Raw genomic sequence first — 24686 nt, forward strand, 5'->3', positions numbered from 1 at the left:
GCCTCTATATGGTGCACAGACTAGATTATAGTATGATAAACAAATCCATTTAGGTCATTTTTAAGATAAATCCTAAAAAACTCTGGTCCATTAGTTTCTCATGTATAGACAGACACTGATTCTGAGGCTTGCTGTTCAAACTGAGCTGGTGTATGTGAAAGGGAACTTTTATATTTTACTGCTCTAACCTAGAGGGAAGAAAAGATTTTTGACTTCCTAAGTTGGAACACTTAGAAAATTGATTATTTCTACTGTGATTTTTTTGGGCTAAATCTTTATGATTTTTAATTTTAAATAACAGTGAGCCCCAGGCCATGTGTTACATCGAAACATCCAACCTGGATGGTGAAACCAACCTGAAAATCCGACAGGTAACATCTCATTTGTTTTCTTCGTGTCCACAGTGGTTCTATCAAGTGATATTAAAAGTTTATTTTTTCCATGTATCTTCAGTGTAAATATTCATTAAGCACCTATTATGTACATGCTAAATACTATACTAATGGATGGAGGAGATGCTAAGATTAAATCTGGCTGGGCCTCTACTGTCATGGAGCTTATAGTCTGGTGTCTGTGTGTCTGTCTCTGGGGACATGTGTGTGTGTGATGTCCTGTGTGTGTGTGTGTGTGTGTGTGTGTGTGAAGCCTAGGAAAGGATGCATCGATCAGTCAATAAACAAGAATTTATTAAGCTCTTACTATGTGCCAAGTACTCTGGTAAACCCTGAGGATCCAGAGAAAAAGCAACAGAGCCTTCTCCAGAGAGAAACAAATAAGCTCCTCTCAGAGATTTTTACATACTCTTGAGAGAATGTTGGCAGTTTCTCTAAAGGACCAGATAGTCCAGATTGTAAATGACCTTAAATGACAGTTGGCTAAAGAGTTACATTTTACTGGCTTGAATATTTGTTTACTCCTAAAAAAAGGCTCTAACTTATCTTAGAAATGATAATTTCTTATTTTGGCCAGTTGACTTAACAGCAATATTCTTTTAGTAATATTGTTTATTTGCCCCATTGGAATGAGTAGTCTTCAAAGAATTAAAAGTTATAGTCACCCCAGTCATGAGTAGACTGTAGCCCTTGCCAAAGAAGAATTTCATAAAAGAAGTGATCTATAGTCTGTTGCAAATATTAATAATGTGGAAATAGGCTTTGAACAATGTACATGTAAAACCCAGTGGAATTACACATTGGCTATGGGAGGGGAGTGAAAGAACACAAATCATGTAACCATGGAAAAATATTCCAAATTAATTAACTAGTTAAATAAATAAAAATAAGAAGAGATCTAAAAGGACATCATCAGAGATATATGAATGGAAAAGAAGGAGGGCTGGTCATGTGGCAAGATCAAGAAATCACAGTTTGGATAGTTTTTATGCTCCACTGACAATCATTGAAATTTAAGTGATCTAAAGGAAGGTTCTAACTTTCTGTAAGCCCCTCCAGTAGTGGTTCCATGGAGGAGATAATATGAACCTATATAGGTAGATATAAAGTGTGTGTGAGTATAGTGTGTGTGTGTGTGTGTGTATACTCACAAAAAATTGTGATACAAAATGTTATATTATAAAAATGCATAAAACAGGAGGAAACCAAGCACTTACTATATGTTGCTGTGGGTGTAGGAGAAATGATTAATGAGCAGAGGAATTTAACATACTGAATAATAGAGGATTCAGAATCACTCTTGCCAAGCTATCCCAGGAATTCTTAACCAGGGATTACATGAATATGAATAGGTAAAAAAATGGTCTGTTAATGTAATGTTTCCTTTTTAATCCTATATATCATATACATTTAAATATATGTGTTCATATTATTCTGAGATAGGGTCCATAGACTTAACTAGACTGCCAAAGTTTAAAAACCTCCCTGGAGCTCTAGAAATAAAAGTCTTATGCCCAGGTTCAAAAATTCAGTTTCTCAATTATAAAATAGGGTAGAGATATGATAACAGATCATTTGAAAAAATCTCTGAAGATTTAAATGGAATACAGCTTCAATATGTGATGAGACATCCAAAAAAACCAATGTTGATTCCATCTTGGTCTACATGAAGAGAATCATTAGCTTCTGGAATAAGGAAATAATCAACCCTCTCTATTCTGCCCTACTCTGACCATATTTTATTTACTGGGTTTAGTTTTAAGAACTTTGGTTTTAAAAGAATATTGATATTTATGGTCTGCAACATGATAAGCATTTAATAAGATGCACATTGATTAATAGACTGGAGAGTATCCAAAGGAAGGCAATTAGGATAGTGAAGGGCCTTGAGTACTTGTCTTATGAGGATCATTTGAAGGGATGGATTAGGGATGTTTAAAGAAGAGAAAAGAAGATAAGATTGAGAAAGGAGGAGGTCATCTTCAAATATTTTAAAGGCTTTAATGGGAAAGAAAGAAAGATCAGGCTTTCTTCATTTGATTCCAGAAAGTATCACTAGGAATAATGAGTAGAATTTGGAGAGACAAATATAATATGATATCAGGGAAAACTTCCTGACAGAGATATTAAAAAGAATAATGAGTAGCTTTGAAAAATTGTGAGTTTCCTCCCATTGGAATTCTTCAGAAAAAGACTGGATGACTACTTGTCAAACATGCTATAAAGGTGATTTCATTTGGTTAAAAGATAAACTAAATGGTTGTTAAAATGCCTTCCAGCTCTCTATGATTCTCTAAATCAGGCAATTAATATGAGAGTTGAATTGGATCTTAATAGTCGGGTAAGATCGTAACCAGTAAAGAATCCAGGAGTGGTGATGGACAGTTTTCTGGCAAGGAAACAATGTTAAGAAAAGGCACAGAGATTAGATATAAAATGAGTTTGAGGGGGCAGCTGGGTAGCTCAGTGATTGAGAGACAGGCCTAGAGACGGGAGGTTCTAGGTTCAAATCTTACTTCAGACACTTCCCAGCTGTGTGACCCTGGGCAAGTCACTTGACCCCCGTTGCCCACCTTTACCACTCTTCTGCCTTGGAGCCAATACAGAGTATTGATTCTAAGATGGAAGGTAAGGGTTTAAAAAAAATGATTTTGATTCTTAGAATTAGTTTGGTAAACAGAGGAGCAGCATGAGGTAAAAATTGAAATGCAGGGTAGGCAAAGAATGCCATCCATTTCCAGCAGAAGAACCAATAGAATCAGATGCAAATCAAAGCATACAATTTGTCATTTTAGTTTATTCAGGTTTTTATTTGGGGGTTTTGGTTTTTATGAGTATTCTCCTACAATGATGAACAATATGGAGTTAGGTGGTAATATATGTATATCCCAGACCATATTTCCATCTCCAAGAAGGAGAAAGGAAGGAAAGAGAAGGAAAGAAACAATTTGGATCTTATAACTTCAGAAAACTTATGTGGAAAATTTTACATGTAATTGGTAAAATAAAAGATCTTTTTTTAAAAAGCAAAAACAGAAGTAAAGTTGTGCCAGATTGAAAATGACCTTAAATGACAGTTAACTAAAGAGTTAAAAATTTTATTTGGTAGGTGATAAGCAACTGTTAAAAGATTTTTCAGGAAGTTTGGCAGTAAAAGAAAGGCACCAAACAATAGTTTAACACAGAAAGATCAAAGGAAGAGATAGTTGGACAGCCAGATAAACAGACAGAGAGATAGATAGTTAGACAGACAGATACATACATACATACATACATACATACATACATACATACATACACAATCCATTAATTCATTAAACACTTGCTATATGAGGCATTTTGCTAAGTTCTGGGCGCACAAAACCAAAGTGGTCCCTACTCTCAAGAAACTTACATTCAAAATAAAAAAAAGAAACTTACATTCTAATGGGAGAAGATAACACATAAATTGGAGGGAGAAAGAGGAGACTGTAGCTGGTATGCAATGGACCATACCTCAGAATAAATCAGTAGCTTGGGACTTCTGATAAGAGTTTTAGGAATTCATCATTCTTGAAAATCCAAATATAAAGAAGCAGTAGAAATTGATAGATTTAAGATATTACCTAGAAGAGGAAAAAAGGAATGAAGTACCACTTATACTTGTGCCAAGGAGTAGGGCAGTATTTGTGGAGCTTTCATCTAGGGCAGGAAAAGTTTATGGTCGTGATAGATAACTCCCAGGAGAGAGGCTGGGGTGTGTGTGTGTGTGTGTGTGTGTGTGTGTGTCTGTGTGTGTGTGTGTGTGTGTGAAACACAGTTTCAGGAAACTCATTCCTGGGGTTTTAGTTTAGCTGTGTATAAGTTAATTAGTTAAAGAGTTAATAAAATTAACTTGCCCCCAAAGCTTTAGGTCATATGGAATTCTGGCATATCTTAATATTATAAATTAGTTACACTTTTTCCTTCACAAATGACTCCCATCTCTTCAAGAATTCTCCTGCTATTAAAATAATAGAATATATTTAGAGTTGTTAATCATCATCAATTTGTAGTTCTTTGAGGTTTGAAAAGTACTTTACATATGGTATCTTTTAACTACATGTTATTGTATTGTATATCATTGTATTATTATTACATGCCTGGCACATAAAACATGCATTTAATAAATGTCTTGTGCTAACTGAATAACTCTACTACGGTATTCTCATATTAAAATGAAAAAGTCAATTTTTTTTGTGTTAACTAACAAATAAATGGATGGCTATTTCCAAAGATGCTATAAAATAATTCACTAAGTTCAGAAAGATGTTTTCATTTTCTAACCTATAGTATTCCTCCTCTCTGAGCCACCGACTCCACTGACCCCCTACATCTGGAAATTGTAATGGTACAGATTTGGAGATGGGGAGCACAGTTTAAATACTATTTAAGATAATTAGTTCCCTAGAGTCTAGGTGAGCTGTGTAATTTGTAACTTGGATGTTAGTGGTTTAATGAAATTAGAATGGCACTTAGCACCTGAGTTCAAATTAGTAGGAAGAGGTGAGAATAAAGAGAGCAGTTAGCCAAAGTTGTTTCTAATAATAGAAGGTACTGTGGTAAATTGAGAGCAAAGTTCCCATTCTTAATCAGGGGTGAGAGAACACACCTACTTCCTGGTAGAACTTAGTCCTCTAGAGAGAATTAGAATAAAGTATCATATTTGTAACTGAACTTCTCACCACTACTTCATCCTAGATACTTTGTTTACATTCTCTCACAAAAGCTACTCTATATTTCCCCTTTAAAAAATTATATTATATTTGGAAGGGTTTGGGTATTCCCTCTAATTAATACTTTGACTTCATCCGAAAGGAAGTATTAGAAAAGATCGTCACTTTTTGTCCTCTTGAAAGATTGAGATAAATCCTGTTAGTTATGTGTGTGTCAGTTAATGTGTTCAAACTATGATTAACTTTTTTTTTTCTTGATAAAATCAGGGTTTACCAGCAACATCAGAGATTAAGGATATTGACAGTTTAATGAGAATTTCTGGCAGAATTGAATGTGAGAGTCCAAACCGGCATCTTTATGATTTTGTTGGAAATATTAGGCTTGATGGACATGGGTATGTATGATCTGTATTCAAAATTATTTACTGCACAAAATAAATCACAGTTTTAAAAGAGCTTCCATAAAGAATAAACAATTAAGTAAGACATAATTTTTAACATCTTTTTGTCATAGGATGCCTTCTCAAATGGGGAGAAGAAGGAGGAGTTAATAGGTATTTTCACGTGACAAACAAATAAATTAAAAAATGTTTAAAGCCTACATATACTCTTATGGAATGGTTTCACTTATATATATGAAGCTTAACTTAGAAATTGGTTAATTTTTAATATTGATACTTTAATTCACTTTGAACCCTGTTTTGAAAATAGGGTTTCCAGGATTTTTTATTTTTATTTTTTTATAATAACTTAATTATGTAGGTAAATGGAAGAATAGAAGCTCCCTAAGGCTGATAATCTAACAAACACATGCCCTCAGAGGAACGTCCATTGTCAGTTAAAGCAGAATCAATGGAATACTTAGTGTCTGTCATATTCATGCCCAAGCATAATCCTACCCAACCTCTTCTTCCTGGACATTTTCAGGGACTCCCAGGATGACCTTGGTAGATCCTGACTTAGACCTATATATAGGAGGCTGGAGGTAATAATACAGGTCAAAACAATGAGATCTCAGTCTAGGATTTCCTCTAATATGGGAGTACCCTGAGAAGACAGACTAATTCCCAAGAAAGAGGTTGCAAATAATTCCAAATAAATTTCCTGATTTAATGGCCAGTTCTAAGACCTTCTAGTGCCATTGATTCTGAATGTGCCATCATAGCTATAGTTCTGAGGTGTGAATACATGAATGAATTGAAAAAAGCATTTATTAAACTATGTACAAAGCACTGTGTTGAATTCTGGTAATATATAGAATGGTAAGACAATCCCTGTTTTAAAGAGGCTCACATTGTAACAGAAGAAAATATCCATCAGAAGTTTATGTGGAAAGACCCACCCTAGTGAATGGTAATGCAGTCTCTTTAATGTGCTTTACATGAATTTGACTCTATATGTTTCTGACACTGGATTATTTGTAATTATTTTATAATTATAAATTTGTAAAAAAATACAAATTCATAATTATTTGTAAGTACTTAGACATTTCCATATTATTAATATTTGCATTAGGGTGATCATTTAGTTTTACTCATATTTAGAGGTAAATATGAGATAACTTTAATTTGCCATGAATTTAATAAATTTAATCTTCATTGGAAGCATGATTGATAGTGTTTTGAATGTATTTTCTTAATTTATAATATAAATATAAAATTTTAATAAATTTAATAAATAAATATAGGTTTAATGAATAAAAATAAAATATTAATAATATAATGTAAACATTATAATTTTAATATAATTTCCAAAATCCTATGCAGTGAATCCTTAATAATAATATGAGTAATCGTTAAGTGTGCCATGTCTTAATTTTGCTATTCTCACCTAGCTGGCACCTGTATCTTCCTACCAATTTCCCTATGTTTTTGTGCCCCTGAAGCCAAACCACTCTACTTTAATGCACTGCTCAATATACAGTTTCAGATTCGTAGGTTTCTGGGACATTTATAACTTTTCAAAATACTTTCAAATTTAAAAACATGTTGATATGTTTTGTTTTTAAGGAAAAGAGAAAGAGAACAAACATTTTAAAGTACTTACTATGTAGCAAGCATTATGCTAAGTGCTTTACAAATGTTATCTCATTTAATCATTTTACATCCTCTTAATTCTTCAATATATCCCTTCCTTTCCATTTTTTAAATAAGGATTTTATAAAAGAAAAAAAACATGTCAATGAAATTAACCAAAACATCAATCAAATCTGACAGCATGTGCAGTGTTCCATAGCCGTAGTCCTCCACCTCTGCAAAGAAGGAGGAGGGAAATATATTTTCTCCCTCATCTTTGGATGCCAACTTCATCATAATTATAAAATTTAATTTTTTCTTATAAATTTGTGATATAAGTAGGACCTATCCCCACATGATAGATGAAGATGCATTGCCCCAGAGTACTTAATTGACTTGTCTAAGAATACTAGAGCTAGTGACAAAACCAGGGCTAGACTCTAGGTCTCTTAATGTCTTAAAGTAATGTCTGGCATTTACAAAGTACGTGTGTGTGTGTGTGTGTGTGTGTGTGTGTGTGCGTGTGCGCGGGAGCGCGCGAAATAAGTGCCTACAAGTATTATCATCACCATCCTTATTTTTATACTTGAGAAGAAGTCTTGACTTGCCAAAAGTGAGTGAGGAAATTGGCATTTGAAGCCTGCTCTTTCTTAACTTCAAGCCAGTATTCTTTTTTCTCTGTCACTTATCTATGCTTTTTCATTTGTCTATGACTATTGTAGAAATTGTAGAATTCAGTCACTAAGATATTAGCACTGAATTGGTATTGACCACAAATGTGACTGTTATAGTCCTGTTTAGTGATCGATATGTCAGCTCATACATCTGAGTGTTTTCCCCAGTGCTTAGTTCTTTAAAGCTTTAAGTCTAACAACTTTAAAAATCTTTAAAACCTCTTAGAGGTAAAGCGAACACATGTTAGCCAGATAAAAGCCTGGTTTGAGCATTGAATTAAAGAGGAACAGAGAGAAGAAAAGTATTTTTCCCTTCTGTGACTTCCCAAAAAAAGAAGTATTGTTTTTCACAAAGAATCTGGATGGTTCTATTATTTCTTTTTTCCCTGCTCCAATATGATTACTTGTTGTTTTTTTTTTCATGTTAGCTTTATTTTGCTGGAGTAACTTCATGCGAATCAAGGCTCTACCTTTCAAATTAGCTTGTGCACATAATTCAGTGAATCAAAAAAGATGACACCAGAGGTCCATGTTGGAAGATCTATTTCTTCATGTGTCCACAATATAGACTTACAAGAAATGAAATTCACATTTTTTATCCATTTGATAGAATATATTTATATTTCTATGTTATTTAATATATTATAAATGCCTAAGAAATTCCAAATTTTAAATATAATTTTTCTTAAAGTTTTTTTTAATTCTTGTTTATTCAGAAATAGATTTTCCTTTCTTCCTCCCTCCTAAACGCTATATTTTTCTTATTAAGTTTCTATTTGACTTTTTTTGAGTTTGTAATGCATGTTTTGAAAAAAACACTTTTTTCTTGTTAAGCATCTTTCAGGAGAAGCTAGGTGGCCCATTAGATAAAGATCCAGGCCTAGAGAAAGGAGGTTCTGAATTCAAATCTGTCACTTCCTAACTATGTGACCTTGGGGCAAATCACTTAACATCCATTACCTAACCCTTATTGCTTTTCTGCTTTGGAACTAATACATAGTACTGATCCTAAAAAGGTAGTAAAGGTTTAAATTTAATTATTTGCTTTCTTAAACTAACTCCTCACTCCCATTTTTTTGTTACTTTCTCAGAAGAATCTTCTGAAAGTTTAAGGTCATTGTACTTCCTAGTACTACTCTTAATCCTCCTCATTATTGGAAGACTGGCCTGCTGGATAATAAACTATGTCAACAGTTTTGGCTTGTCTCTTCAATGAGATCCTTCAGAACTTAGAATATGCTTATAAAATTTGAATTAATCAATTCTCCAAAGAATACATATTATTAATTAAGTAAATAGAAGCTGTATATTTTAGCATATCATTGGTTAGTGACCCCAGGGTGTCCAAAGATGGAAATAGAAAAGAGAGGGAGGAAGAGGTGGCGTTGATTAATGTGGAAGCAACCAATGCATGTTTTATGGATAAGTGAAGTTATTTTGAAATCTAATATTTATCCAGGCTAAAAGGAGATTTTAAGACATTTCTCTTTTTATTTTTTTTGAGGAAGGAGAAGACAGTATCAAAGCTAAGCATCTTAAAAGTCAGAGTAGATCAGACTCAATCAATAAAAAGCATAAATGTTCATGTGCTCAAAATATTCCATGTCATTTGAGTACCAATTTATATGGTGGGGAAAAAACCATTTAATAATGGAAAAGGGCAGGGTCAAATTTTCCTTCCATCTTCCTTACATGCACTCATGTCAGAAAGAATAGTAATTCCAAAAATTCTTGGGGCCACTTTTGGAAAACAGTCATCACATCAGGGATATAGAAGTCATAATTTTTTTTAAAGTAGAATTCATTGTTTCTGAAGACTGAACAAAATACTTTTAAAATGTCTTAGAAAGAGTAGGTTTTACTGTTAAAATAATGTATCTTTGGTTACAGAACTGTTCCCCTGGGAGCTGATCAAATTCTTCTACGAGGAGCTCAATTAAGAAATACACAGTGGGTTCATGGAATCGTGGTCTATACTGGACATGATACCAAGCTTATGCAGGTAGGTTTTCCTTGAGTTGTGAAAATTTTCTGGGTAACTATTTTTTAATTGTATTTTTCATTTAATTTCTTGTTTTTTTATGGGTTTTTTTTGGTTAAGCAGATTTATTATTCTGTTACTTTAACTACCAAGGTAAGCTATGTGTTCATATGTTTTCTGGATATAATTTTCTAAAGTAGCCGAAGAGTTTCTTAGTGAGAAAGACTCCCAAAATGGTGCCTCTAGCACTAACTTTGATATATCACATAACCTCTGTGTACCTCTGGCAACTCCCTGGTACTTAGTCACTAAGTTCTAGATGGGATGCATTTTACTCTGATGGAGAGAGTTCCTACAATAGACTTTGTCGAGTCTAGTGGGAACTTCCATTATGACAAAAACACAGATCCTTTGCAAATGTATCTATTTCTTAAAATTATTCTTTTTTAAATATTCACCTTAGTGACTTTTAAAGTATTATGAATGAAAAATAGTAGGTGAAGAAGCAGAACATAAACTAGAGTAGTGCAATAATTCTGGGAATTGTAGAGGTCAACAAATACCTCCATCACCCTGGGCTTCTGCTACCAACCGTACCCATGAGGAAACCATTATTAATTTTATCTTAATCAGGATGGATTTAGCTTTTCATTCCATATATGAAAAGTTCTATTTCACTTGCTTAACATGGGTCAGGCAGCAGCATCTTCAGGATAATTAGAAAGATGCAAATTTGCCTTTCTCCATCCCTGTGGCTAGTTGACTGTATTGAGCTATTGAGGGCGGGGATTGTTTAGTAAACTAAATGTCAACCAGCCACCCATCACTCAAATGATCTCTTCAGAGCTTACCATTTAATTATGCACAGGTCCACCTGTCTACTTCAACTGCTAGTACATCTTCCTTACCTAGGGCTCTAAATAATGTAATTTTCAATCTCTTTGCCTCCAATAGAAGGACCTGGCCACTGAATGAATGATCTCACCATCACCCCACTTATGTCTCTCCCATCAATTCTGGAGAACAAGTGGCCTTCAGGAGGAGATGGTGGCTTGACACCTACTAGTTTTACTATGCTATGATTAACTTCTCTTTTCTCAAATTACTATAGAGAACTCTTCATGAGCATCCATCAGTCCCATAATATTGGCCATGGAATGTGGCAGAAAGTTTTAGATCTTAGAGTGAGTCAGAATAGATGGATGAGGCTGTATGGTAATGCTTTTTTTGTTATTAGAATGATTGTATTCAGGACTCATCCCCAGGAGGGGGAACCCTGTGAAGTTAGTGATTCATTACCCAAAAGTGAGCGAGTGATTAGATTTTTAGCAGAGGGAATGCCACTGATGCCTGTCATTTTAGCTTGGCAAATAATGTCAGTGTCTGTCTTTCTGAGAAAGCGGGTACAGAAAGAGAAAACAAATGAGTGTGGTGGAAGCAGCCATGCAGGTTGAATATCAATGAATGGGTCTAGAAATGTCTTCTTACTCTGTTGTCATTCATGTAACATAGGTAAAAAAGGCTATATTTTTCATTAAGGCAGAAGGCAGCCAATCAGAACATAATTTAAGATGAGAAGGCAAGAAGCTTTCGAGGCAACCAGAACAGGTAAAATAAATTAATGGTGAAGTGAAGAAAACACTATGGACTAAAATTTAAGAGAGATACCCAGATAGAGAAGAGTGGTGTCAGCTTGGAAATTTGCAGGTGGGCAAAAAGGCCCTTGCTAATCTTTGGCCATTTGACCCAAGATAAATAAGCTGAGGAATAATAAAATTTGGAAGTCTCTGCGTAGGTTGTCTGAAAATGAGATATCGGCCCTTTAATTTTCAAATTTGCTAAGAGAATGAGTATTCAGACAGAAAAGGAAAGGTGAGAAGCAGGGAGAAAGAAATCCTTGAGGGATACCTAGAATTAGGGAATGTGATATGAATAATGAGCCATTAAAGGAAATACAGAGACTGGTCAGCATAAGAAGGGAAAAAAGAGAGAGTATTATTATGAAAACCCAAAGATGAGGGCAGAAAATGGGTTAAATTGCAGTAGACAAGTCAAGAAAGTTGAAGACTAAGAAATAACCATTAAATTAGCAATGAAGAGCTCATTTGTAACTGGAGAGAGTAGTTTCATTTATGGAATGAAGATAGAAAGTTAGATTGCAAAGGGTTAAGAAGTGAATAGGAGGGAAAAAAGTAGACAACAAATAAATAGTTTTTTTTCTAGGAATTTGGCTGATAAAGAGAGGAGAGACATATAGAACATGAAAAATTTACTGTCTATGTTTGATATAGCAAAGGTTTTTTAAGGCTGAGGAAAACTGCATGTTTGAAGGAAGCTGGACAGTAACTTAAGAGAGGTTGAAGTCTTGAGCCAGAGGATCACTGAGTAGACTGAGTTGAGTAGAGAAAGAGGGTGAGGATGCAATGTACACGTGTAAGAGAGGATGATGGCCTTAGCCAAAAGAGCTACTTCTTCATCAGACTGGGAGGAAAAAGGAAAAGTGGGAGATGATATTAAGGACATTAAAAAGAAAAAGGAGAAGAGTCCAAAACTGACCTCATCCTCTTTCCTCTCCAAACATCCTCTTTTACAGGATTCTCTATTTCTCTCAAAGGCACTTCCGTGCTTTCAATCTCCCAGGTTCATGACTTCAGCATTGTCCTCAAGATCTCCCCTTTCTTCCTACCCGATATCCAATAAGTTGCCAAATCTCACCATTTCTTCCTCTACATCATCTCTCAAATCCAACCTCTTCTTTCTACTCACACAGCTAACTCCCTTAGTTCAGGTTTTTATAACTTTTCTCCTAGATTATCATGATTGATTTCTGATTGATCTCCATGCCTCAAATCTGTCATCATTCCAGTCCATCCAACACAATGCTGCCAAAGTAATTTCCCTCCTGTGTAGATTTGACCACGTGACTCTCTTATTCCACCATCCCTAAGGGCTCTTATTAGAATAAAATACATGCTCCTTTTTTTTTTTTTTTTTTTTTGGCTTTTAAAACCTCTCCTATCCTGATCCCAACCTATCTTTTCAGCATTATGTTGGAAGAGAATTTCTCCATTATATTGCTTTGTCAAAGACCACTGAGTAAATTCAGAAATTCAGGTATAGATAAGCCTTCAGAGAAAGGAAATTAAAGAACCAAGTGACCAATGAGACAGGAAACTGATTCCACAGGCACTGCCCCTCTGGGCGTCCAGGCAAATTAAGAAGCAGTGGTTGATTCCTGAGAGCTTACCAAGGGAGACCCAGCAGGAAGTAAGTCTTCTGGCTGGAGTGTGGAGGCTGGAGGAGCCATTGTCAGAAGTTAGCCTCAATCCATCATGGCGGCCAATAGATTAGTAAGCTAAATACCTCTCTACCTCCTTCCTACCTTTCCCTCTCTTTACTATTACTACTTTGATTTAATAAAATCATAAAGCTACTCTCAGCTTCATAATTTTAATTATTACAATTACTAGACATTAATTCCCTCCTACATTCTTCAGTCTACCCAGACTGGCCTTTTTTGTCCACACAATACTTTACCTCCCTTCTCTGTAGCTTTGCACCAGCCATCCCTTTTGTGGGAATTCACTCCTTCCTCACCATCACCTTGTAGAATTTCTCTCTTCCTTCAAGAGTCTGTTCAAGGACCATCTTCCTTTTTCATAAAGTCTTTCCTGATCTCTCCAATATCTCCCTCCAAAATTACCTCATAATTAGCTACTTTGCTTTTTATTTTGTATGTATGTCTCTCCCATCAAATATAAGTTCTTTTCAAATAGAGATTGTTTCATTCTTTGGACTAGTATCTATAGCCCTTAGCACAATGCCTGGCACAGGGTTGATGCCTCATAAATGCTTGTTAGTTGATTGATTAGTTAGTTGATTGATTAGACCCATAATCCTCCTTGTTATAGTGATTACTGGGAAAGAAATTTTGGAAATCTGCAAAGGGTAGTTCTGGTCAGCCAACTATCTACAGAACTAGAAAGAACTAGAAGTAAATTAATATTAAAAGAAATATTTAATGGCAAGAAGAAGCAAAGGAGAGTGATAAATATCAGGTGCATTAATGGAGTCAGACTCAAATAGCAATAGGAGCCACTAATTTGTGCACAGTGGCCCCTGTGGGCAACATTTTGACTGTTTTAAAATGTAAAATTATCTGTTTTTATTATATTTTATTAAATATTCTTCAATAACATTTTAACCTATTTTAGACCAATTTGGGGGGGTTGAGCCTCATGTGCCCCAAATTTGACATCACTAATGTCAATGGAAAAGGAGCAGGTGTACTTTTTTTTTAAAATTTGTGTTATTGAATTTTTGGAGTCTCTGAACTAAATTTCCCATGAGCTCATTGGCTTCCTGTCTTGTGTAATGATGTAGACAGTTACGTAATGATGTATACAAGATTAAATCCAGTGCCAGGACTTTCCTCCTGAAGCAGCATGGTGGGGGCAGGTAATGGCAGGTCTTTTAAACATCCTAAGCTAGCATGGCACGTGGCTTCATTTTTCTAATGGCTACCAATAAATCTTTTAAAACCATAATATTTTTAAATCTATCCTTCTGTGTTCATCTTATTTTTTACAAACCCTTACTTTCTGGTTCAGAATCAAGACTAAGTACTGGTTGAACCCAGGACCTCCCATCTCCAGGTCTGATACTTTATTCACTGAGTCATCTAGCTACTCTGAGCAAGCGTACTTGTTTGGACCTTTTATAAATTAAACTTTTCATCCATTAACTGAAATTTTTCCCCCTATCCCCTGACCTTCTATATTCCTTTGTAGAGCTTCACAATAAATCATTTCAAATGCTTAAAGGGTTGATGGACTTTTTCTTAGGGAGAAAAGGAAGAGAAACTAAAGTTTGGGAGGATGCTGGTAAGCAAAAGGAAACAGGGTAACAGCTTGAAACTTAAAGGGAACTCAGATTAGCCAAAACCAATTCCCCCTTCCCAATGAACAAAATTGGAGGTTGCAGGGCTATCTCTAGGGAAAAACATAGACACATATTAATTGAAAGGGGAAACATTTTATATAAATTACACTTGGAGATATTTTGTTTATTTTTAAAGGATTTTTGTTTATTTTACTTTTAGAGGAATTCAGTAATTGTAATATAGAATTTGAATTTGTGAGATAAGCTGTACCTTTTGTAAACAAACCTTTTCTCCCATTTTAAACTAATGAATAGTTTGAACTCGAATTATAGGAAATAATAGCTTGCATGGTTTATAAACTATTTTATATAAAAACATACACATATGCATGCATATTTTCAAAACTCATTTTGGTTGTTTATATTCTCTTTTTTTCTGCAGAATTCAACAAGCCCACCACTGAAACTCTCCAATGTAGAAAGGATTACAAACATACAAATTCTAATTCTGTTTTGTATCTTGATTGCCATGTCTCTCATCTGTTCCATTGGGTCAGCTATTTGGAATCGAAGGCATTCTGGAAGGGATTGGTATCTCAATCTCAATTGTAAGTCTTAACATTATTATGTCCAAAAAATGTTTTTAGGATGATTTTGGTACTTATGTTTAAATCGTTTCTAACCATGATCTTTGAAAGTAATGAAAAAAGCTATTTGATTATATGTGAATATGAATCCTTTTAGAACAGAGGAGGCTCAGCTTATAAAAATACCAATTCTCTAATATCTAAATGTAGTTGAATAGGTCATGAGTTGTATTATATCATACACTTTCCCAAATCCAGGTAGTGACATAAATTTTTTCCTTTTTTCCTTTTTTTTTAACATTTTAATATTTTATTTTTTACTAAAATTTATTTTCCTCCAATTAAATGTAAAAAGTTTCCAACTTTTTCCCCTTTCCTTTTTATTTCATTTTGAATTGAGATATTTTTTCCAATTATATGCAATAACACTTTCCACATACATTTTTCAAAAATTATAAGGATCCAAATTGTCTCCCTCCCACCTTTCCTCTCCTTTCTCTCCCCATAGATGGTAAGTAATTTGATCTGGATTATACATGTATTATCATGCAGGTTTCCAACATTTTTTAAAGAATTTTGAGTCTTGAATTCTCTCCCTCTCTCCTTTCCCCAATCCCAAATGAGATGTTAAACAATATGATATAGATCTTTTACATCCTATTCTATAAAACATTTTTTCCCATATTAATCCTTTGTAGAAAGAAACTGGAACAAAAAAAATTGAGAAAGTGAAAAAAAATTCACTTTGGACTGGATTTAGACTCCATTGATTCTTTCTCCGAAAGCAGATGGCATTTTTTATTTAAATCATGGGTCCTTTGGGATTGTTTTGGATCACCATATTGCTGAGAATAGCTAAGTTATTCACAATTATTCATCATACAATATTTCTGTCACTGGATATAATGTTAATTCTGCTTCTGCTTGCTTCACTCTGCATCAGTTCATTTAAGTCTTCCAAGTTTTTCTGAGCTCCTCCTGCTCATCATTTCTTACAGCACAATGGTTTGTCATTACAATCTTATATTATTACTTATTTAGCCATTCCCCAGTTGATGGGTATCCACTCACTCTGCAATTCTTTGTCTCCACAAAAAGCTGCTTTAAAATTTTTTTGTAGATACAGGTCTTCCCCCTTTTTGTTTTTTATCTCTTTGCGATATAAACTTAGTAATTATATTGCTGTATGTACTGTTATATGTACTGTTTTATAGCCCTTTTTGGGCATGGGCTCAAATTATTCTCCTGAATGGTCAAATCAGTTCACAACTCCCCCAACAGTGCATTAGTCTCTCATTTTTCCTATATCCTCTCCAAGTTTTATCATTTACCTTTTCTTTCATAATAACTAATCTGATAGGGGTGCAGTGGCACCTCAGATTTTTAAAATTTTAATTTCTTTCTAATTAATAATGATTTAGAGCAATGATGGGCAAACTACTGCCCATAGGCCAGATGCCAACCCTGAAATGTTCTCTCCCATGCGTGACATTATTCCTAATCTGACAAATACAATGAGTAAGATACAATACAATGAAGCTTCAAAAGAGTTGCCTTAGAAACAGACTGATAGACAAAGGCCTTTCCTTTGGCCCCCTCTCTATAAAGTTTGCCCATCACTGATTCAGAGCATTTTTTTCACCTGACTCGAGCTTTCATTGGTTTGTCTGAGAACTGCTTATTCATATCTTCTGACCATTTATCAATTGGGGTATAATTTGTATTCTTACACATTCAACTCATTTCTCTCTCTATTTGAGAAATGAGGCCTTTCGAAAGACTTGTAAATTTTTTTTCACCATTATAATTACTGTGTATTGTTCTCCATCCTATTCCCCCATTTATCCTTTTCTCCTTTCATTCAGTCCATCCCCAGATGTGTCTAGCTTCTGACTACCACATCCCTCAATTTGCCTTCTTTCTATCAGCCACCCCCCTCCTCTTATTCTCTTCCCCTTCTACTTTTCTGGAGACGAAGATAGATTTCTCTCCCCAGTGATTGTTATGTTCTTCCCTCTGAGCAAATTCCAGTGAGATTAAGGTTCAAGTGCTCTCTTACTAACATTCGCTATCTTCATCTTCACTGTAAAAGCTTTCGTGCTTCTTTTTTTGAAATAATTTACCCCATTCTGTTTCTCTTTTCCCCTTCTCCCAATTCATTCCTTTTTCTCATCCTTTAATTTTACTTTTTTATATCTTATTGCATCATGTTCAACTCTCATCCTTGCCCTCTGGCTATTCCTATTTGCTCTAATAATGATAAAGTTCTTAGGTTCTTAAGAATTACAAGAATCATCTGAAAGTATAGAAACAATTTAGCCTATTGAATGTCTTTTGATTCTTTCCTGTTTACCATTTTATGCTTCCCTTGAGTCTTGAATTTGAGAATCAAAATTTCCATTCAGCTCTGGTCATTTCATTGAGAATGTTTGAAAGTCTCTATTTAATTGAATATTCATTCTTTTTTTTGAAGGATTATGCTCAGCTTTTTTGGGTAAGTGATTCTTGGTTGAAGTCCTAACTCCTTTGCCCTCTGGAATATCATACTCTAGGCCCTCTGATTCTTTAATGTAGAAGCTGCTAAATCTTATGTTAGTCTAACCATGGTTTCACAATATTTGAATTATTTCTTTTTGGCTACTTACAATATTTTTCCTTGACCTGGAAGTTATGGAATTTGGCTATAATATTCCTGGGGATTATCTTTCCAGGATCACTCTTTTTTTTTTAAAGCCTTACCTTTCATCTTGGAGACAATACTGTGTATTGGCTCCAATAAGGGCTAGACAACGGGGGGTAAGTGACTTGCCCAGGGTCACACAGCTGGGAAGTATCTGAGGTCAGATTTGAACCTAGGACCTCTTGTCTCTAGGCCTGGCTTTCAACCCACTGAGCTACCCAGCTGCCCCTCAGGATCTCTTAAAGGAGGTAATTGGTAGACTCTTCTATTATCTATCTTACCCTCTGGTTTTAGAATATTGGGGCAATTTTCCTTCTTGGTTTCATAAAAAGATGATGTCTAGTCCCTTTTTTTTTAATCAGGGCTTTTAGTTAGTCCACTAATTCTTAGATTATGTCTCCTGGATTTATTTTCCAGGTCAGTTATTTTTCCAATGAGATATTTTAGATTTTCTTCTACTTTTTCATTCTTTTGACTTTGATTACTTTTTGATGACTCATAAAATCATTAACTTCCACTGGTCCAATTCTAATTTTTAAAGCATTATTTTCTTCACTGAACTTTTGTTCCTCCTTTTCCATTTGGTCATTTCTACTTTTTAAAGAGTTGTTTTCCTCAATGAATTTTTGTACCTATTTTTCTACATGACTATTTCTGCGTTTTAAGAAGTTCTTCCTTTCAGTGCATTTGTAAATATATTTTTCCATTTAGCCAATTCTACCTTTTGAGAATTTCTGTTCAGTGGATTTTTGTGCCCCTTTTTTTACCAATTGTTCTATTCTGTTTTTTAAGATATTATTTTCTTAAGTTTTTTTCATGCCTCCTTTACCAAACTGTGGACTCTTTTTTCTTGATTTTTCTTTATGGCTATTATTTCTTTTCCTAATTTTTTTCCTACCTCTCAATTGATTTTTGCAAATCCTTTCTGAGTGCCTCCATTTTGGGCTTGAGACCAATTCATATTTTTCTTGAAGGGCTTTGAATGAAGCAATATTGACTTTGTTGTCTTCTTCTGAGCTCATGTTTTGGTCTTCCCTGTCACCAAAATAACTTTCTATGTCAAGTTTTCTTTTGTTTGCTCATTTTGAAGACTTGTCCTTTTCTTTTGACTTAAAAAACTCTTAAAATGGGAATCTATTCCTGTGTTGAAAAGATCTTTGTTCCAAACATCAGGGTTTTGTGCATCTACCTTCAAAGTATCTCTGGAGATCTATCAGTTTTTAGTTCTTCCAAAGTGGTTAGATCTAAGGAGAGGTGTGTTTAATGCTTTCCCAGCTTGTGCTGTGGTCTGTGAGCAATCACAAGGATTCTTTTCTGTCTTGGAACTGTGACATGGGTCCCTGTTCCCCAAGGGCTGCAAACCCTGATGTTTGTTATTGTTCTTCCTCACCTTGAAACTTTGACTCAGGATTGTGACTTGAATCTGCATATGAGCAATGCAACAAGAGTCTTCCACCCAAAGCCAGCAAAAGGACATTACATACTGACTTTGTGACCATGGACAAGTCCTTTTACATTAGTTCTCTAGGTATTTTTAAAGACTAAATTACATTTGAGTTTCCTTCCTTGCTGTAGAAGGATTTTCTACATGGAGGGAACTCTCCACACTGTCCAGACTACAAAAAATTCCTGAGGCATTTGGAAAATATTCCTGGAAAATAAATCTGGTATAAAAGCCAAAAAGAAGCTAATTTTTATACTTTTTATAATCATTAAATTAGTCAAAATAAACTTTACAACAAATTTGTTTTTATAATCTTAATTTTAAAGTGAAAATTCCATAAGAATACAAGATGATTCAATAACTATACACAGAGGCTACAGGAAAGGAAAATTTCTTTAAAGAGAATTTTTAAAAAATAGGAAAGCACTCAATTACATTTAGTAATGAAAGATAAGAAACTGCTCATTTACATTAGTATTGAAAGCAGAGTTCAAGTATGTTTGTATCTATGGCAACTACAATAATTTTGAAACTTTTAGAAAACAAGTATTTTACAAGTTTTAAAACTAATTAAAAATGAAAGTACTTTGACTTTCAACTTATTAGAGCAAGTGAGTCCTATATTATTATATTAGTTAGCTTTTCCTGCTGGGAAGTGTCATTAAAATAGTTTCCTTTAAGAACATTTATATTCTTTCCTACTATGTACCTAATGAAACACTAATGGACATTTCTAGTAAATGCTTTGTAATTCCTTTTGATGTGTACCTAGCCAATAGATAATTCTCAATTTAGGAAACATTTTTTGAAATGCTTCAAAGTTTCATGGGGAAAAAACTATTTTTCCTCTGTTTTATAACATTTATTCATTATTATTTATTCATTATTTGTAACATTTATTACGTTAGTCCTAAAATAATTGATTTGTTATCCTTACATCATTTGTTATTCCTATAGTCTATAATATTAGCCCTGGTGGTATCATTTTGTACTTATAATCATAATTGATTGGGGGAAGCAACAAGTAGTATATACAAAGGTAACTATGAAACATAGGAAAGATTGGAATGACCATAAGGCAGAAGTATGAACAAAGTCTGAGGAGGAGAAAGCTTTCACAAAGTCCATGAGGGAGGCTTTTTCCATGCATCTCAATTGTATCTTGGAGGAAGATAGAGATTTCAGCAGATGCAGATGAGGAGGGAAGTTTGGTCTTCAAGGAGAAAGGTCTAGCCAAAGGTTTCATAATAGTAAGCCTTAGAGATGGGATTTAAACTCAATTCCTCTGACTAGAGCCAGGTTCACCAGGGGAAAGAAGAGAAAGTGGGAAGTGGGGAGCCTAGTACATAACTGTGAGAAATACCCAAACTTAAGGGGGGGGGAGGGTAACTATCTAGCAAGAGAAACAGTATCTAGACAGAGAAATAAAGTAGGAGTGGTCAGAAAGGCAAGAAAATCATAAATACTCTGTGTTAAGATGCCGGGGAAGTGGATAGATTAGAACAAAACCTTGTTTGTTTAAATCTTAAGGAAGCGTATAGTACAGGTTGTTATTTTTTTTTTTTAAAGAAACTCCTGATAAGACCTTGTGTAAATAATCCTCACCTATATAAGATTTGTATTTTTAAAATCACTGCTTTTTCCTTATTGCCCAAAGACTTCCTGATTAGTAACAAGGCTTGAAATTCTGGATAATCTTTTTCCTATAATCTGATTCTTTTTTTTTCTTGACATTTGAAAAGTGATTATCAGCCCAATGTACATCAAAAACTGATAATTATTCATCTCATATGTTAGAAGATAATTTCTTTTTCAATTGAAATTCTAGGTGATTGTACATTTTTTTAAAAAGTGTCACTAGAAATAACTTTTCTTTCCCTTTTTAACAGATGGTGGAGCTAATAATTTCGGATTGAATTTCTTGACTTTTATCATCCTGTTCAACAACCTTATTCCAATCAGCTTGTTGGTTACTTTAGAAGTTGTTAAATTTACCCAGGCCTACTTCATAAATTGGGTAAATATGATTAATTAGTGTGGTTTATACCAATCTTGTACTCATGTTATTTATCAAAACACATTTGCTATTTGCATTTTTTCTTACATTAAGAATTTTTTATGACAAAATATACATTCAACTTTTTGAGAGCCTTAAGGGAAATTTCAAAAAATGTATTGTACATATAAAGGGAAATGTAATTTCATGCATAATTAGTTAGAAAAATTTTAAACCTACCATAATATTAAAAATATTTGTTATGTACCATTGTCAACTGTGCTTAACATTTATTCACAGAGTCAATATGTAAAGTATTAAAAATTCAATAATTTCAAATTAACACAGTTGCACATTTAAATTTCTTTTATTTTTTCAGATATAGTTTTATTATTTGCTCTATTTTCTAGACGTGCAATGCATAATTCTCTTCCATTTTAAAATCTGAACTTTCAAAATATGTATTAAAATCTTGATTAAAATGAATTGGTTTAAAAAATCAGTTCTAAAACAAAAAGGCACTGTCTGTGAAATTGAAACTCAGATTCTAAATACATCTCTGCAAATAACTAGCTCTTTAACCATGGGCAAAGCATTAAACTTCATTGCTTTGACCCTCAGTTTTCTCATCTACAAATGAAAAGGCTGGAATGATCTCTTAAGTTTCTTTCCAACTTCAGATTCTAGTGAGATCTGAGTCTGATTTTCGTTCATTGATTTTGTACTGATCCATGACTATAGACTTACAGGCCCAACTCTCAGCTACCATCTTATACAGGCATTCTTCTACTGTAAGATGATAATTAGAGACAATGTGGCTGAAACATAGCATCTGGTCATTGATTGGCCTATAAGATAGGGCCATTGTTTCACTGATATTGGGAGAAAACTCTTTTTACCAATGCAGGTTGGTACCTTCTCTGTAATTTATAGTCTCAGAAAGTTGTCTAGAGCATTAAGAGGTTAAATGACTTTCCTAGGGCCCCATAATTCATGTCAGAAACTGAACCAAGGTCTTCTTTGCTCCATTTTATGTCTATTCTTCCAAGATGTCTTTATAGGTGCCTGGAGTATAGAGAGTACTTATAAATGATTGCTGGTTATTTGATTGATAGATCAAAAATATGACCCTATTACTGGGGGGGAAATTTTTTCAAAATTCCCCTCAATAATTTCTCTTTTATGTATAAAAGGCAGTCGTCTTATTTTCACAAATCTGGACCTATCGCATTATTTTTCCCTTTTTTTTAAACATCTAATTTACTACTAAGGTGTGCCTTAATAGAAAGAATATTAGAGTAATTATTCATGAGTCATTAGGCCAATTTGATGTTTTACCTCACTCCTTTAGTGCACCGATTATATTTGGGCATTCTTAGCTTATATTATACACCAAATTTGTTCATTCTTTCACCTTGAGGTTAATTTCAGCCTTTTGAATAATTTCTTTCTTTTTGTATTCTAAATAGTCCAAATTTTTTAAAGCTAGGTATTGAAATAAAATGCTGGCCATTCGTTGTCAGGATTTTTTTATATTGGTAAAATTTGTTGTTCCAATAACAGTTTTATTTTTTTTTTAAAACTTAAGGCTCATGACTGTAAATATATTAGATTCATTTTCCTATTTCCCTTTAGACTTATAACCTTGATTGCTTGCCTGATGGTGTTTCATTTTTATTTTTCTTCTTTATGTATTTTTTTAATAAACCCTTACCTTTCATCTTAGAATCAGTATTTTATATTGGTTCCAAGGCAGAAGAGCAGTGAGGGCTAAGCAATGGGGATTAAGCAATTTGCCCCTTTGTCCTACGACTAGGAAGTGTCTGAGGCCAGATCTTAACCCAGGACCTCCTATCTATAGGCCTGGCTCTCAATCCACTGAGCCACCCAGCTGCCCTCTCTGTATCTTTTTCATTTAATATTTGCATTGATGGAAATTTAAAATTGACATTTCTCTAGCCTTCAACATTTCTTTAGCCTTTTCTAAGGCTAAAGTTTTCAATTTAGGTACTAAAATTGAACCATCTGAAGGTAGATTATTCTTCTCTTCTCAATAAAATTAAATTCATTCTTAGCTGCTTACCATATGGCAACCACATTTTCCTAACTAAAAATCTGGATACAAGGTCAAATTAAATATTTTTTCTGGCTTCATATTCCCTGAGTGTATTACTTGGACTTTTAAAAATACTACTGATGATAATACTTTACAGATGAAACCCCCAGTACTACGCATACGTATGCCATCCTACTACTGCTACTAAGAAATGATGTTTATATAGTCCCTTAAGGCTTAAATCTTCTAGCAGACCAATTTGGCTAGAATATTGAATACTTAAAAGAGAAGAAACGTGAAATAAGGCTATTGAGATAGATTGAAGACATATTGGAAAGGGCCTTAAGCACCAAAGAGAGGAAATTATTCTAGAGATAATCATTGATAATAATAATAATAATAACAACAACAATAATAAACAACTTTCATTTATATACACTAACTATGTGCCAGGCACAGTGCTAAGCACTTTACATATATTATCTCATTTAAACTTTGCAGTAATCTTGGGAGATAGGTGCTGTTATTATTTCTATTTTATAAATAGAGTAATATGGTTGTATTTGAAGCCAGGTCTTCCTGACTCCAGGCCCAATACTCCATGCACTGTGCCATCTAGTTGCACTTAGGAAACTACTGAAGAATTTTATTTTTTAAGCTAAGGAACAACATGATCTAATCTATGTCTTAGAAATAGTAACTTGGCAATTGTATGGAAGATGTATGATAGAGAAGAGAGACTAGAATTAATTAATAAGCTAATTATAATAATCCATGTTGCTTCTTTTACTTCAGAGTCCTAAATATATTAAGACTAAGTTGTTTTTATAACTGTGATAAATGGGTAATTATTATTGAATGTTTCATGAGAAATGAATGAAATCAAGCTTGTCTCTTCTGTATATGAATGGTTTAGTGTATTGCTATCATTTAAGCAATCATTTGGATGGTTAATGTTTTAATCAGTTTTCATTAAATATCAAGAAGTGAACCACCTACTGACATAAATAGAGAGAGAGCATCCAAGTCGGGAAGACCTGAGGTCAAATTCTGCCTCTGACATATCCTGCCTCTTTCGGATGGCAGGCAAAGCATTTAACATCAGTGTGCTCTAGGCCACTCTAAGCAATAAAGAAGATGCCAATCTACACTGGTAAAGAGTCTCCTCTCCTAGAAATTCCCTCGACCAAGGAAATCATTGACATATTCCCTGCCTCCTACCTATGTAATCTCTCTCTCTCTCTCTCTCTCTCTCTCTCTCTCTCTCTCTCTCTCTCTCTCTCTCT

General features: G+C 34.1%; 1 protein-coding gene across 1 annotated transcript in view; it reads left to right on the plus strand.

Moving 5' to 3' along the window:
* Nucleotides 1-24686, plus strand: part of ATP8A1 (ATPase phospholipid transporting 8A1) — a 279653-nt gene that overhangs the window by 80650 nt on the left and 174317 nt on the right. Inside the window, exons 11-15 of the mRNA XM_044681740.1 lie at nt 302-371; nt 5354-5481; nt 9666-9777; nt 15080-15245; nt 21238-21365. Of these exons, the coding sequence (XP_044537675.1) occupies nt 302-371; nt 5354-5481; nt 9666-9777; nt 15080-15245; nt 21238-21365 (604 nt within the window). The remainder of the gene's footprint in view (nt 1-301; nt 372-5353; nt 5482-9665; nt 9778-15079; nt 15246-21237; nt 21366-24686) is intronic.

The sequence above is a fragment of the Gracilinanus agilis genome, chromosome 6 (assembly GCF_016433145.1).
Source record: "Gracilinanus agilis isolate LMUSP501 chromosome 6, AgileGrace, whole genome shotgun sequence".
Taxonomy (NCBI): domain Eukaryota; kingdom Metazoa; phylum Chordata; class Mammalia; order Didelphimorphia; family Didelphidae; genus Gracilinanus; species Gracilinanus agilis.